Source organism: Pantherophis guttatus, chromosome 1 (assembly GCF_059756535.1).
Source record: "Pantherophis guttatus breed Tessera chromosome 1, ASM5975653v1, whole genome shotgun sequence".
In the NCBI taxonomy this organism is placed as follows: Eukaryota; Metazoa; Chordata; class Lepidosauria; order Squamata; family Colubridae; genus Pantherophis; species Pantherophis guttatus.
In genome coordinates this window covers 283,454,599-283,468,877 of record NC_142063.1, presented here as the reverse complement: position 1 = coordinate 283,468,877, position 14,279 = coordinate 283,454,599, and the positions used below count along the sequence as shown (strand labels likewise).

Below are 14,279 nucleotides of genomic sequence, written 5' to 3'. Positions count from 1 at the left end.
TTAAATCACACTAGAAAGGATTTTGGCATTCTCTGTGTGCAGTGTGACAGTTAATAAATAATAGCATGAATCAACATCTGCCAATGTCATTTTATGACTCAGTCATTGAAAAAAGTTATGGTACTTAGGCTTAGACATATATTTTTTGTACCTAAAATCAAGTTTGGGAGAATCAGCATCAATTAATTAAACTAATCCAAAATTGAAAAGAAATTATTGGTGCTTTAGTACCAACATCCAAGAATCTTGATGACTGGCCCATTGGTTGTCAGAGTTTCAGTCAGATATTCTCTTTAAAGTATTTTTTGTGTCCATATGCTGAATAGGAAAGATAAGCTGGTTGTGCTTAATTCCCACTGAAATTAATGGGACTTTTGTCAATTGGAAATTGTTCAGATATTTAAATTTAGTAGCTGGAGCAGTGGGGTTGTGCAGTGAGCCACAACACACAGTTATAGTTGATTGGTTGGAGAGTGCTGGCTCCTGCATTAGGCAATCTGTGCTGTGATTGGTTGCTGTACGTATGGAGGGGGAGTTTCCCTTTTCTCCCGCCTTTTCCTTCTATGTGCCCTGTGATTTAACTCATGATGCTCCTGTTTGCCTGACCATCTTATTTGCTGTAAATATAGATGTAAAATGCATTTATTTGTATAAAACTACAAGTTCATGCCAGCGTCTCTGACTTCATTTGGACACCTGCTGCGCAATTCCCTGACAGAAATTAAAGACACTGAAGAGCAACATTGAATCCAGATTGTATTTACATGCTTGCAATTGGAATCAGAAAAGGAACAGAAGTCTTCTGAACATTTTTATAACATGGATTGAAATGGAATCACAGAATAGTGTCAAAGTAATGAAGAGAGAATACAATTATGACTGCAACTGAAGCATCTCACTGACTATCGGAAAATGAAATAAATCTATATGGAATATTCATTCACTTGAGAGTGACATATAAACAGCTTTGGAAATCATCCTTCCAATCCAAAGATTTTAAATGTCAAAAGGTTCCATGGCACTTAAAAGGTTCGCTGAATTGAGTAATACAATCAACTGTGTAATGGAAACATGTAAAATAATACTGAAACAACACTACTGGATTTTGTAAACAGCAAAAAGCATGCCAGAAGATTGTTCTTGGCTCTTCAAAATCGCAAATTGCCGGATGTTGCCAGATCTTGGACATGCATGCACTGGAGATTACAAGCACCTACTCTTAGGAATCCTGGTAACTGGCAGGAAGAAGCTTGTTTGTAATGTTAGCAGCTTTCTTCCCAAGTAAGTATATATCATTAACCAAGATTTGTAAATAGCCATTTGCCTCTTCACCTGTGTAAAGTATGAATCATCTCTGCATAACCATGCATAGAATGTCTGTAAATCAAGTAAATGCTGATTCATTTTGCCATATAAAGCAAGGCATCAGATTGACTAGGAAACACCCATCATAAAAGAAATAAACATCAACTAGGTGGATTCTTCCCACCTAGAACACCAGAACCCTGAATTTAATAGGCTGAAAGAACCTGCATACATACAGAGAATGACAACAACCCTGCTGGATTAGGTTACAGCTCATCCAAAATTTCACTTCCAACAATGACTAACTAGATGACTTTGGAGTGGTTGCAGGCAGAAAATAGTCACTCTTCTTCACCATTGTTTCTTACAGTATTTGTAGGTAGCTGGCTCCCGACTAAGCAGTAACTTTCAGTCTTGAAGAGGCAAAGAAAATTCTTGACTATTTTATTTATGCTATGCATGTGTTCATATATGTTGACTCTACCCCACCCCCCCAATAATTTTCTGTTCTTATCAGAGCAACCACATTTTCTTAGTTCACAGCACCCTTAGTATTACAAAGTTATGATACTGCAAAAAGACATCACAAAAATGTTACCCTGGGCTGTCACAGAACATAGTTTGGGAATCAGACTACATGAAGAAAGGTGGTTTCTTACAAGGAAGGTGTCTAAATCTCTGAATATTTCTCTTTTTTATTTTTTCCAGCTCCATTACAACCTCTGCCAAGTATAGCAATCAAAACTATATATAATACTCCAGATGCAGTCATTATAACTTTGCATGAAGACATTACAATGTTGGCAATTTTATTTTCAGCTCTTTTCCTAATGATCCCTGCACGCAATTTGCTTTCTTCACAGCTGCCACACACTGAATTGATGTCTTCACTAGCCACTTCAACCCTAAAAAGATTAGATTCGAACAGTTCAGACTTCAACAATATATATATGTATGAAGTTATCCATAAACTTGCTATTTCACTGCTTGCATTCAAATCAAGATAATTTTCTAGGAATTAACAAGCATTGTAACACAAATCTTTGTGGAACTGACTCCATCTCTCCCTTTAGAAAACTGATTATTTATTTCTATACGGTGATGCCTGGATTTTTAACTGGTTATCAACAAGTTTTCTTATTTTGTCATCACTAAATTTACTGAAGAGCCTGCAGTGAGGAATTTTACCAAGGCCTTTTTGAAAATCCAACTGTGCAATCCGGACAACCCTAAAAACCTATTAAGAGTTTGGTAAGGCAAGATTTCTCTTTGCAGAATCCATGCTGATTGTCCTGCAGCAAGGAGTCCTGCAGGATTCCTTTATGTGCTACATTATTTCTTCTTTTGGTTTAACTATTTTATGTTCTTTATTTGTCAGATTTAGATACCATTCATCTTAATTGCAGAGTGACTCTGGGTAATGTACAAATAGCAGCATAAATACCTAAAAACCATATAAAAATATGAAAAAGCAATAAAAGAGTTAGATAGAAACAAAAATACGTTAAAAGGTGAGGGTAAGGCCATCAAAAAGCCAACTATTCCAGGGTTGTGTGGTCCTCAGTAAGACCTGTGAGTTGGCACAGTCATGTCTTCAAACTCCTTTAAAAGGCCCAGGAGAGTGGGGGCCTGCTTTATATCTGGAGGGAAGGTATTCTAGAGGGTGGGGACAGTGGCAGAGAAAGCCTTCTTCTTGGACCCCACCAGTTGAAATTATTTAACTGATAGGGTCTATATCATACCTTCCCTACTTGACCATCTATGGGCTGATATGATAAGGCTGAGATGGTTTCTCAGGTAATTTGGCCCCATGCCTTATAGAACTTTAAAGGTAATAACTAATGACTGTGAATTGGCCCCAGAAGCAAACTGGGCCCAAGGTAGGTTCTGTAGTAAAGGTATTACATGTGCCATCCTTGAGGCACTCATAATATCTTAGGCAGCTGCTTCTAGATACTCTTCAAGGGTAACCCTATGTAGAGCACATTGCAATTGTTCATTGGGAGACAACTAGGTCATGAGTGAACAAGGTATTTATTTTACTGATGTTTTATATCACTCTAGTGAAAAGGTCTCTGAGTGTTTTACTGTCAAATATACAATGTTCTCTTTGAGCATCATGTTCACTCCTTTGTTATCATGTCTCAACAATTTATATTTAAAAATGTTCTTATTGTTCCATTTTGTGTTTTTTTGCCCTTCGCTTTTGCATATCTTTGGCTTCTCTGATCCAACTTTCATTATATTACTTCATTTTTTAAAATAAAAAGCATTTTAAATTACAACAGTTTTACATAAAACTAAGGATAATTTCTCTAGGTAATCTCATTTCCCACTTTACTGTACTCTTCAATTAGCTTATCTTTAATACTGCTATCACTGCAGATCAGAGAATCATCTCCATCTCCCTCTCTCTCTCTCTCACACACACGCACACACACACATGTACATACATATAAATAAATAGCACCTAAAACAATTCAAGTTATACTTTCTCACAACAATAAAAATTGTGCCTCATTTATAAAAGAATACAACCCTCCTACCTGAAACCAAAAAAAGTTTCACTGACCTAGTCATGCAGCATTATACTATTAATATTCAGTTTAATTGACTATGAATAGGAAAAGAGTGAATTAAACATACAAACTAGTACATGAAGTCTAACCAGCTCTTTGGATCATACTTGTGCTATATAAATGATTATAGAAAGAGATATTATATTCTTCAGACCACTGTATCATAGTTGGAGCAGTCTTCTAACATAACTTTCTTTAAAATTATAGAAGTACACAATATTCATGTCTATCCTTCTTTTAGTTTCCACAACTTTATCATACAACTCAAGCAAACATAAGGAGATACAAAAATTAAGACTGCTAAAACAAAGTGTCCAAAAGGGAGGCACAATCATACATGACTATTATAACAGTCAATATGAAATGCTTCCATCTATCACTGTTTGTCTTTTAACTGCTTTGTTCAAATTGTTATAATATAAACTAATATTGTATTCACAGGACTCTTGTTTTAAACAATCTCTGCTATCTAGCACCCTTCATGGAACATGATATACATTTGAAAAGTTTATTGTTCAAGAAGAAAACCTTTCAAATTTAATTTGAAGAATGAAGTTTTAAGTACAGTAAGTTGCTTTCTACATATGATAATCTTTAATAAAAGTTTCATGGCACAAAATATGAATACACACTTTTGAGAGCCTTATTTATATCCCATTTTTGAAATGATTCTATTGCAAAATGGAAGAAATGGTAACATAGGGAGTTCATTAAACCCTATATAACCATGTTGAAAATTAAATATAAAAAGCAGCTACAAGCAAATACAAGCAAGGAGAATGGAAAAAACTAAGCCTCAACATTCAATACAGAGCCTGAAAGTGTCCTAAATATTGCAAGCAGTATTCACACAAAAGATGCAGAGAGCTTAAGCCAGAATGATTTCATAGCAAACAGATTTGCCTGAACAGGCTGTCTCATAATCCTGCCAGTTTTTTTTTAAATAAATGTTGCTTTATCTACAGTTTTTGCTTAAAGAGAGCCATATCAGCAGTAATCTATAATAGAACACATTAACAATTGCAGAATGTTTATTGACTTTAGCAATATTTTAAATCCACAGAATTTTGATAACTTACATTTTATGTATATCTTTAGAAATAACTAAGTATGGTAATGCAAACAAAATTTGGGAGTTCAGCACAAAACAAATACATCTAACTCTATTATAAGGATAAAGATATAACCAAGACTTTCATCAACTTTACAGATCTCCATTTTCTCTAGAAATGTTAATTATAATAGTGGTTTAGGAATCACTATAGTTTGCACCACTTAAGTGTCCAAGGTTTTGGCTTTTCCTTGGAAAAACCATCTGAAATGACATCTGTTTACCTCTCTCAAAGAAAAAAAGAAGAAAATCAAACAGATCAAACATACATTATCATTTCACCAACAAAAGGAAATTACAGCTCTTTAGACATCTGAACATAACAGTGACCCATTCATTAAAGTGAAGGATAAATATGAGAAAAGAACTGAATCATCCATAGCTACATTGTCTTTAAATGGAAATTAATTGGAGACTGCAGAATATAGGCACAATGTTAATTCAGTGAAATGATCTCTAACAGCTACATTACACCAATGTAACTCTAACTGCACGTTTACTTTTGGGAGATCATTTTTCAATATCCAAGTTTGAATACACTTTATATTATTCAGACGTATGCCTTATTCCTCAGCCTTAGGAATGGAGCAACATATACCAATACTTTTACCAAAAGGAACAGGAATCAATTTGTGACATAAAATTATAATTGAATCCTGGATATATCCAATTAAAAGTGAAGCAAACAAGTTCCGAATATGTGGACGGTCCCTTTGACAACAGCCAATTTCCAGGTTAAAGACTGGAACTTAAGTTTTCCTAGGTAGGAAAATGTGAATGTGATGATGCATCCTGGAAACCAGCTGATACATTGCTCAAATAACAATGGATACTCATATGGTGATTTTAAAAAATGCACCCAAGACTTACTTTTTTAATGCAATGAAGGCTCTCTACAAGTTTCCAGAAGATATGGTGTGTATATGTTTTTCTAACATTCATTTTTGGGAATTATGGGAATGTATCAATTGTACAAAAAAAGGGTTGGTTTCAGAACAAGGACCCTATGACTTCAATGATTGGGAGGAAAATCTAAACAGTATCTTAGGATATTTGGGCCAGATTCTGGCCCAAATATGGTTGACACATGTTTCACTGAGAAACACTACTTGGTTGTTTAATCTTGAGGGCTTTTTCCTCCAAATAGCCACACTCAACATCCTTCTTCTAAAGGAATATCATCTTGTCTGTATTATTTTAAAGTTATTCTTTATCACTAGTAATATGAAGCTGTTTCCACAAAAAAGTATATTTGTTCAATAATTTGGCAAATTAAATTATAGATGTCAATACGGAACACCTTTCCTTTGGTATTTGATCAAATACCAAATTTGATCACAATACCAATATTGTATCAATAACATTAAGACCTGCTAGAATCTGACCCAACTGCCATCTGTGCTTATCCTACTACTGGCAGAAGGATGCTATTTCATATTTATATGAAATATGTAAAGCAAATGTAGCATAGATCATCTCTAATTAAACTACAAGCATACTAAATACTTTCAATTATGTTCAGCATTCCTGTCTCAAAAATCCTGTTTTCACTAGATTTGAGGCAAGTATACATATTTGTCTTAAACAGTAACTTATTGGCTGAATAAAAAAACATAGTTTAATGTCAGATTGGCACGAAATCTTTCAAAGGTTTTTTTTTTAAGTTCTACATACTGACCAGTAGGGGTCATTTCAGCACAAAAATTATAACAGAATAAGCTGACTCAAAGAGGAAGCTCTGTGGAAACACAAGACCTATTCTTTTGAGGTAAACAGGCTTTTATCCATATACGATATTCATGACAAGTGTTCCTAATTTTGAAAGATGTTTAATTAATAGATGAAAAGCAAGTAATTCATCCAACAACTTAATGTAATTGTTGGAACTATCAACAGACTTCAAAACTAACATTCTTATCTACAAGCTCAATCATATAGACATGTTGCAAAATCCAAAGTTAGCTATAATTACCAAGAGCTTAGCTGAAGTCATCATTTAAAGCTTTGAAGATGAAACTACAGTTGTGTAGGTAAGCTATTTATCTGGAAATAGTTTGGCTAATTTCTGCAGGTTGTATTCTTGGAGAAGTTGGGACAGGAAAAGCTGGGATAAATATTACATTTCTGTCACTGCCTGAAGTCTCCTCTCTAGAGATTACTTGTGCTATTTGCTGCAGGGGAATGCCAGATACAAAGTAACAGCTGAAGTCCGGCAATCAAATACATTACTTTTAAACAATTATTAAAACTGTCAAAAACGTTTGAACTAAAGTGAAGTAGGGTGTTGAGGTGTTATGGCAAAATTTGCTCTAGCATAAACATTCTCTATAGTTACTCATAAACATGTACTTTCCATAACAGCCATTTCATTCAGCTCAATATCCTTATAACTCCTTTTAAGTTTAAAACTTCCATGCAAAGGAATCACAACCCCAAGCAAGTTATTAAAAGTCTGATAGGTCTATCCTGATAGCTCTCATCTTGCCAATTAAATTAAACTGAAGCACACCTGTACTAGAAAAAAGGCATTTTAACTACAAAACTAAGGTTAAAATAAGCTGTAGTGGCTGCCCCAAAGGATAAATCTGGAAATTTTTAGGGATTAAAGGGAATTAAGAATTCTTTAAATTATGCATGGCTGGGAGTGTTTAGATGACTTTCCTGCCATTTTTTTTTCCAGAGGAATTTTTGAGCTCTCTGCAGCCCTCTTGTGGATCATTCTTATGGAAGGGAAGTGAAAAGGAATTTTCCATAAAAGATTCTGATTGTCATATGCACTATATTCCCTTAGACTTCCGAATGAAAAGTTATAATGGTGAGACTGAATACTCACACACAATTTGGGCAGACAGCTAGCAGACAAAATATTTAAATGTTTCCAATTATATTAATTATAAAGAATACTTATGAAAAATGTGCAATATTTTTCATAGAGAAAGAGGGGGGGAGGATACTTTTTTTTTTAAGAAATGAAACAAGACAGTTGGTTCTTTTCCTCATCCCAGCCAACAAGTATATAATTGGGCAATTGCTCTTTTCAACCTTCTTGGGAGCAGAACTCCAAAATAATTTGAATAAAGAGGGTTTATTTGTATTCAGTAATGTTTTGAAAATACATTTAAGAAAGATTAAAATGGTAGGACACCTTTCAGCACTATAATTAGGTAAAAGTTGAGTTCCACATGACACCCGATCAATAACCAACTGCTTCATATATATGGATTGAAGAGTCGGTCGATTACAGGCATCTACATTCAGGTAAGCCTGTTCCGTGATTTCGGTTGTAAAAGCCAGCAGGAAAATAGCGAAGTCAGAGGAACGAAATGATGTCCAAATTAACATTTTTGTACTAATACCACAAAAACCCGCTTTATTTTTGCGGTCCAATTAAAATCCATCTTGAAACCTAACACCGATGAAAACAGCAAGAAAACGGCGCGGGGGGAGGAGGGGGTGGCGGCGGCGTAAAAGAGGAAACAGGAGAACCAAACACCCTCCAGTGCTTGGAAACATGCGCGCACCACTATTAGCGTCTTTCCCCTCTCTCCTTTATTCTTTTTTTAAAAAAAAATACTGGAGACTATATATATATATATATGTATGTATGTACAGGAGCATGACATAGACAAATGGAAAGTATTTCTTGGGAGGGAGAGAAGAGATGGAACCTACGAACACGCCAGATTCGAAGAAGCTACCACCTTTCCTTGAATTTTCAAGGTAGTTATAGCTGCATTACACCCCGATTGTGCGTCGGAAAAATGGAGAGGCTGGAAAGGAAACCGCGAAGCGCCACTATTGGGGAAGGGGGGGTTGGGGAGGGTGATATCAGCGTAAAGCCAGGGGGGGCTCACGGGGTCCTTTTCCTCTCTCTCGGGGCAGAGCCCCGCAACCCTACCAAGCCACGCGCTGCTTCGGGCTCCTGGCTCCGCGCGGGGGCGGAGCGGCTATCCGCCCCGGGGACAGGAGCAAAAGACCACGATCTTCCGCGTTTTACCTTCGCAGACGCCCGCTTCGTACTCGGTGAGAGAATCGCCGTTAAGCGGCGGGCGGATCACACAGCGAAGTCCGCGGTCGCAGGCGCCGTGCAGCCCGAAGAAGCCGCCGCAGCTCTCGTTGCGCTGCCGGGCGCAGATGAAGCAGCAGCCGCAGATGTCCAGAACGACGCCGCCGGGGCAGTTCTTGGGCTCCTCGCACCTGGACTCGTCGCAAGGCAGGCAGACGAAAGCTCGCGTCCCGGGCGTCCCCGGGAGCACCAGCAGCGCCAGGAGCAGCAGCCACCCCTCGGCTAAGGGCCAGTCGCCGCCGACACCCCGACGCCTCCGCCCCGCGGCGTCCGTGGCCAGGGACATCGCGGCCAGGGCCGAGGCAGCCCTCGCAAGTCCACTCGCACTCCCCGAGCCCGGCGTGCAGCAACCCAGCCGCGCTACGGCGACGACGGAGCTCTGCCTCCTCCGGCTGCTCCAGAAAAGTTTCCTGTTGCAGACCAGCAGCTCCGCGGTCCAGCTGAAGTTCTCCTCGAGGCAGGCGGGCAAAGAAACTCGTTCCTCCGGTTGGTCCTCTCCCTCCGGACTCCTGGAAACCTCCGGGCGCTCCTGCGCAACGACTACGCAGCTAGTATAACGGGCGCCGGAGCGAGAGCAAAAGCGAACACCAGCACCTCCGCCGACAACTCGCCGCCCGACTCCGGACTCTTCGCCTTCTCCGACTTCTCCCAGCTCCCAACGTTTTACTCCCGCCCTCGGCTGCTCCGCGGTCATTGGATAGAGACTCGACCGGCACGGCCCCCGACCGCTTTCCCGGGCGCTCATTGGGTGCTCTCCTCCGCCTCGGCCCGCCCCTTCGCCCACCCTTTACTTTCTCCGAGAGGCGCCGCAGTTCGGGCCCTACGGCGCTGGCTTTCCTCTCACCTCGCGCTCTGCCCCTCCCCTGCCCGTGGCTTTGAGGTTTGCGAGACGGGCAGGGAGACCCGGAGAGCGGCCCCGCGGAGGTCAAGCGGGATGCCCAGCCAGTCCGGGAAAGGCAAGGCGGGGTGGGAGGGGCGCTATTTAAACCGAGGGCAGCTCTGGAAGAGAAGAAGCAGAAATGGGGGGTGGGGGGGGTGGAGGGGGTGTGCGGGTGTGGCCGAAGCGAAAGGAAACCCGAAGGCCGCTGCAATGATATCCTGAGAGCAGCTGGAGGCATCCAGGGTCGGGCATCACCGGGCTTGGGATGAGGTGGTCCTCACCCCGGCTCCCGCGCCAAAAGGACGCCCGCAGGTGAAAGTGCCTAGGCGGTGACCGGCCTCTCTTAGTCTTACAAGGCAGCCTCGGCGCACTTGGGCGCTCGACCCCCGATTGGCGAGCGCTTCTCCTGGGGATGCTGCCGCTAACCCGCTGCGCCCGCCAGAAAGGGACGAGCCCGACGGCCCGGTGGTGGTCCTCGCTTGCTTAACCGCGTGTGCCGGCTTGCTGGCGACGGCGTCTGGGTGTCGCAGAGGGCTGGCCTCAGTCAGCGCAGCCCACCCTCAACGGTGCATTAGGTAGCAGAGGGAGGCCACCAGGAATTGAAGTCGTCTTTTGGAGGAAGAGGTGGGGGTCGGGGAGCAGGTGGGGCGATTGCCAGAGCAGGTGCTCCCTTGGTGCCAGGTCTATGGATGGGATTAAGTTGCAGCAGACTCCGGGCAGTGTTGTGGGGGGCCCCCCCATTCCTTGAACACCGAGTGAGACTGAATGGCAAAGGTAGACAGTTGTGACCGAGGACAACTACAACTGCTTGCCACTTGTTATGTTAGGTAAAGCCAAAAGCTGTGCATCTTGTAATTATGGATGAACTGGTGGTGCAACAACCTGAGGCATGTGTTGGCAGTTGAATCCTTACTGCAGCTGCTTAAATTAATTCTTTCCTGCAGGGTGTTTGGTTTTAACAAGAACACCAAAGTGGTTTACGACTGCCTTCTTCCAGGCGACGTTTTCAACTTCTCAGCCTTGGAATTTTGTGGCTTCCTCCCATCTGAGCACTAACACAACCCAATCATATTTAACTTTTTGCAGTCAGTCATATTGATGGATAGATGTTGCTATCCAACTGTGGATGTGGCTGCTGTTTGCTGTTCTTTGTCATCTGTTTTCCACACACAAGAGTCATTGGGCTAGAGCAGCATAGCATACTAACATTGGTGATTCATACTAACCTAGACTACTATTCAACTTCAGTTTTATTTTGATGGCTCAACACACTATATGAAACCAACCTCTTGGTTATTATGTACAAGATATTGTGTAAACCCACAAAATGTGTAGCTTTGTTGTAATATTGTATGAACCCAGACCTAGAATGGGCCAAAGGTATTTTCCCACCTAAGACAAAGTACAGGATGGTCTTTCATCCCAGCTCCATGCACAGTAACCATTTGGATTGATATCTGAATCTTACTGCACCATCATACTAGAAGGAATAGCCTAGTTTTGGACTTCTTATCAGCTGTGAAGCTGAGCACTTTTCTATAAATTGGAGTGAGTACAGCATGCATGAGATTGATGTCCATTCCTGTCCTACCAGAAGCTTTTGTATAGGGTTCTCCCTGCTAGTAAGATTGGCCTTGCACATGTAGAAGATTTCAGGAGAGTTTCCTCCACTTTCTCACTTCTTAATCCACTTAAAGTAGGTGTTAGCAACCCGCGGCTCCAGAGCCACATGTGGCTCTTTGACCCCTCTCCTGCCACTACCAGCCGACCTGGTTGCGTGACCTGCTCTTCGCCCCGAGACACTGGCCCAACCCAGCCGTGGCCGACGCCAACCTTGCTAACACGAGGGCTAGCAGGGTGGGAATGGGATCCAAGAGGAGAGTACGACGGAAAGGGGGACAGGCCCACAGCTGAGGAGTGAGCATGAGCCGCCGCCACGGCTTCCTTGAAGATGACCCTCCTCCGCCTCCTTACGAGACCCCCTGGCCAGCTGTTGTAGGAGGGTGTGCACGAGCGGGGATACCCTCCTCAAGTGAATGACTGGGCTTGGCCAAAGTCGCAGGGAGCAGGTGGGTTGACCAGCTGACGGGCAGGCGCCTTTGGCGAGGGCACTCTGGCTTTCTCTGAGCCTGATCTCGCAAGGTTCGGTGGGGCCAGCCCCCTTTTCCCACTGCCCTGAGCTTCTTTACTCCTCCAGCTGAGCAGTGCCACTGGCGGCGTTGATTGAAAAGCATCCTCTGGGTGATGAAAGAAGAGAGAGAAATGAGAGAGAGAGAGAGAAAGGAGAGAGCAAGAGAGAGAAATGAGAAAATGAGAGAGGAAAAATAGAGAAACAAATGAGAGAGAACGGGAGAGGGAGAGAGAAATGAGAGAGCTGGAGGGAGAGAGAGGGAAAAGAGAGGGAAACAAATTAGAGAAGGAGAGAAAGAAAAAGAAAGAAAGAAAAAGGAAGTGGGAGAGGAAAAAGAAAAACAGAAATGAGAGGGAGGGAGGGAGAGAGAGAGAGAGAGAGAGACCGAGAGAGACCAATTTCCCACAGAAAACACTGGGAGCCACAAAACCTGGGTAGGTGTGGCGGGGGGGGGTTGTCATGTGACTGGGTGAGAGTGTTGAGTTGGCCACGCCCACCCAGGTTTTGTGGCTCCCAGTGTTTTCTTTTCTATGGGAAACGGGTCCAAATGGCTCTTTTAGCGTTTAAGGTTGCAGACCCCTGACTTAGAGAGTAGATGGAGTTAGAAAGCAAATTGAAAAAAGATTTTATCTTCTCAGTATCAACTGACCTTTTTCTAACTGTATGCAAAGTACATGCTGCACTCTGGGCCCAAGTAAGCATCTGAAAAGGAATACCTCTCTTGTACCCACTCTGGAAGACACCTGAGGTTTCAGAATCACTGCATTCCACAAAGTGGTCCTTTAGATTCTTTGGAGAGTTGCAGCTAGGCTGGAAAACTGAACTCATTCACTAGAAAACCTTGTTCCCCTTGAACTTAAAACAAGTTTGGAAAATATGTCAACCAAGAGATAAAACTAGAAAGCAAGAGGGTTTTGATTAAATACAGATTATATCTCTTTCCCTCAATCCCCACCAAGACAGGGACATGGTTTTCACGTCATTATTATTTATGTGTGCATTTATATCCTGCCTTTTGGTATGACAGAATGCCCCAGGCAATTAAAAGAAGTAAGATATGCAATTAAAATATAATTAAAATGCATATATAAATTCAAAATTTCATCAGTGTGCCAAGGTCTGGTTAAAAAGGTCTGTGGGAGAAAAAAACCACCCATGAATAGAAAGAGAACAGGTCAAATTCAACTCTGAAGAGATTTGATTCCATGCTTAGTAGGCTGTACAACAGGACACACGTTCTGTGTGTTTGATGAATAGCTGCTGAAAACCACAACATCCTACATTGTTGAAATCTGAACCAATTGCATAACTCTGGAAGTAAAGGTGTCCCAGACTTTCAAGCCTCATAACTAGATTGGATCATAAATAGCCTTTTGAATTTCACTACCAATTTGTGGGCAGAGAATGGGTGATCAGTTTTTCCAGGAAAAAAGAAATTGTTAAATGTTTTCTCAGTAGCTGAGGCTGGTGGGTGAAATAATTGAAATGTAAGAAATCAAAGATGTAGCAAACCTCCGGAAGAGTGATTGTAGAGGAAAAGAGGGCATACAGCTCTTGGCCATCAAGTAAATAAGTGCAAGAACATCTCATTCCATTTGCAAATATTTCTCTGAAATACTCTTCTTTTTGAAAGAATTTCTAAAGCAAATTCTCTTTTATTTATTTATTTATTTATTTATTTATTGGTTTGATTTATATGCCGCCCTTTTCCGGAGACTCAGGGCGGTTTACAATGCGTTAAGCAATAGCCTTCATACTTTTGTATATACCTGCTTAGTAGGGCTTTCGCCCCCCCCAAAGCGGTGTTCTTTTTTATACAAAGTCAGCTTATTGCCCCCACAAACCGGGTCCTCATTTTACCTACCTCGAAAGGATGGAAGGCTGAGTCAACCTTGAGCCTGGTGAGATTTGAACTTGCAGTAATTGCAGGCAGCTGGTGTTACTTAACAGTGCTTTAGTCTGCTGTGCCACCAAGGCTTTTAGTAAATTTAATGAGAATGGGAAGTAGAAGAATGGAGTAGAGCTTTCCCTCCTCCCCCAGCACTAATTAAATTAAAAACCTGGTTATGTCCATAAAGCAGTTGGCAACCATTTAAGTGTCTTTGAGGATTTGTAGAAAGAGAGAAATAATACGCTAAAGATATTAAAAGTATGAGATAAAGTAGGAAGCAATTAAAACAAATGTACACCAATATTGTTCACTATAT

The 14,279-nt window shown here is 41.4% G+C and overlaps 1 protein-coding gene across 3 annotated transcripts in view; it reads right to left on the bottom strand.

Moving 5' to 3' along the window:
* Nucleotides 1-12,382, bottom strand: part of CRIM1 (cysteine rich transmembrane BMP regulator 1) — a 145,627-nt gene extending 133,245 nt beyond the window's left edge. For all 3 annotated transcript variants that reach the window (XM_034428173.3, XM_087883030.1, XM_034428174.3), the window contains exon 1: nt 8,993-12,382. In XM_034428173.3, the coding sequence (XP_034284064.2) occupies nt 8,993-9,806 (814 nt within the window). In that variant the 5' untranslated portion in view covers nt 9,807-12,382. The remainder of the gene's footprint in view (nt 1-8,992) is intronic.
* Nucleotides 12,383-14,279: the final 1,897 nt, after the last annotated feature.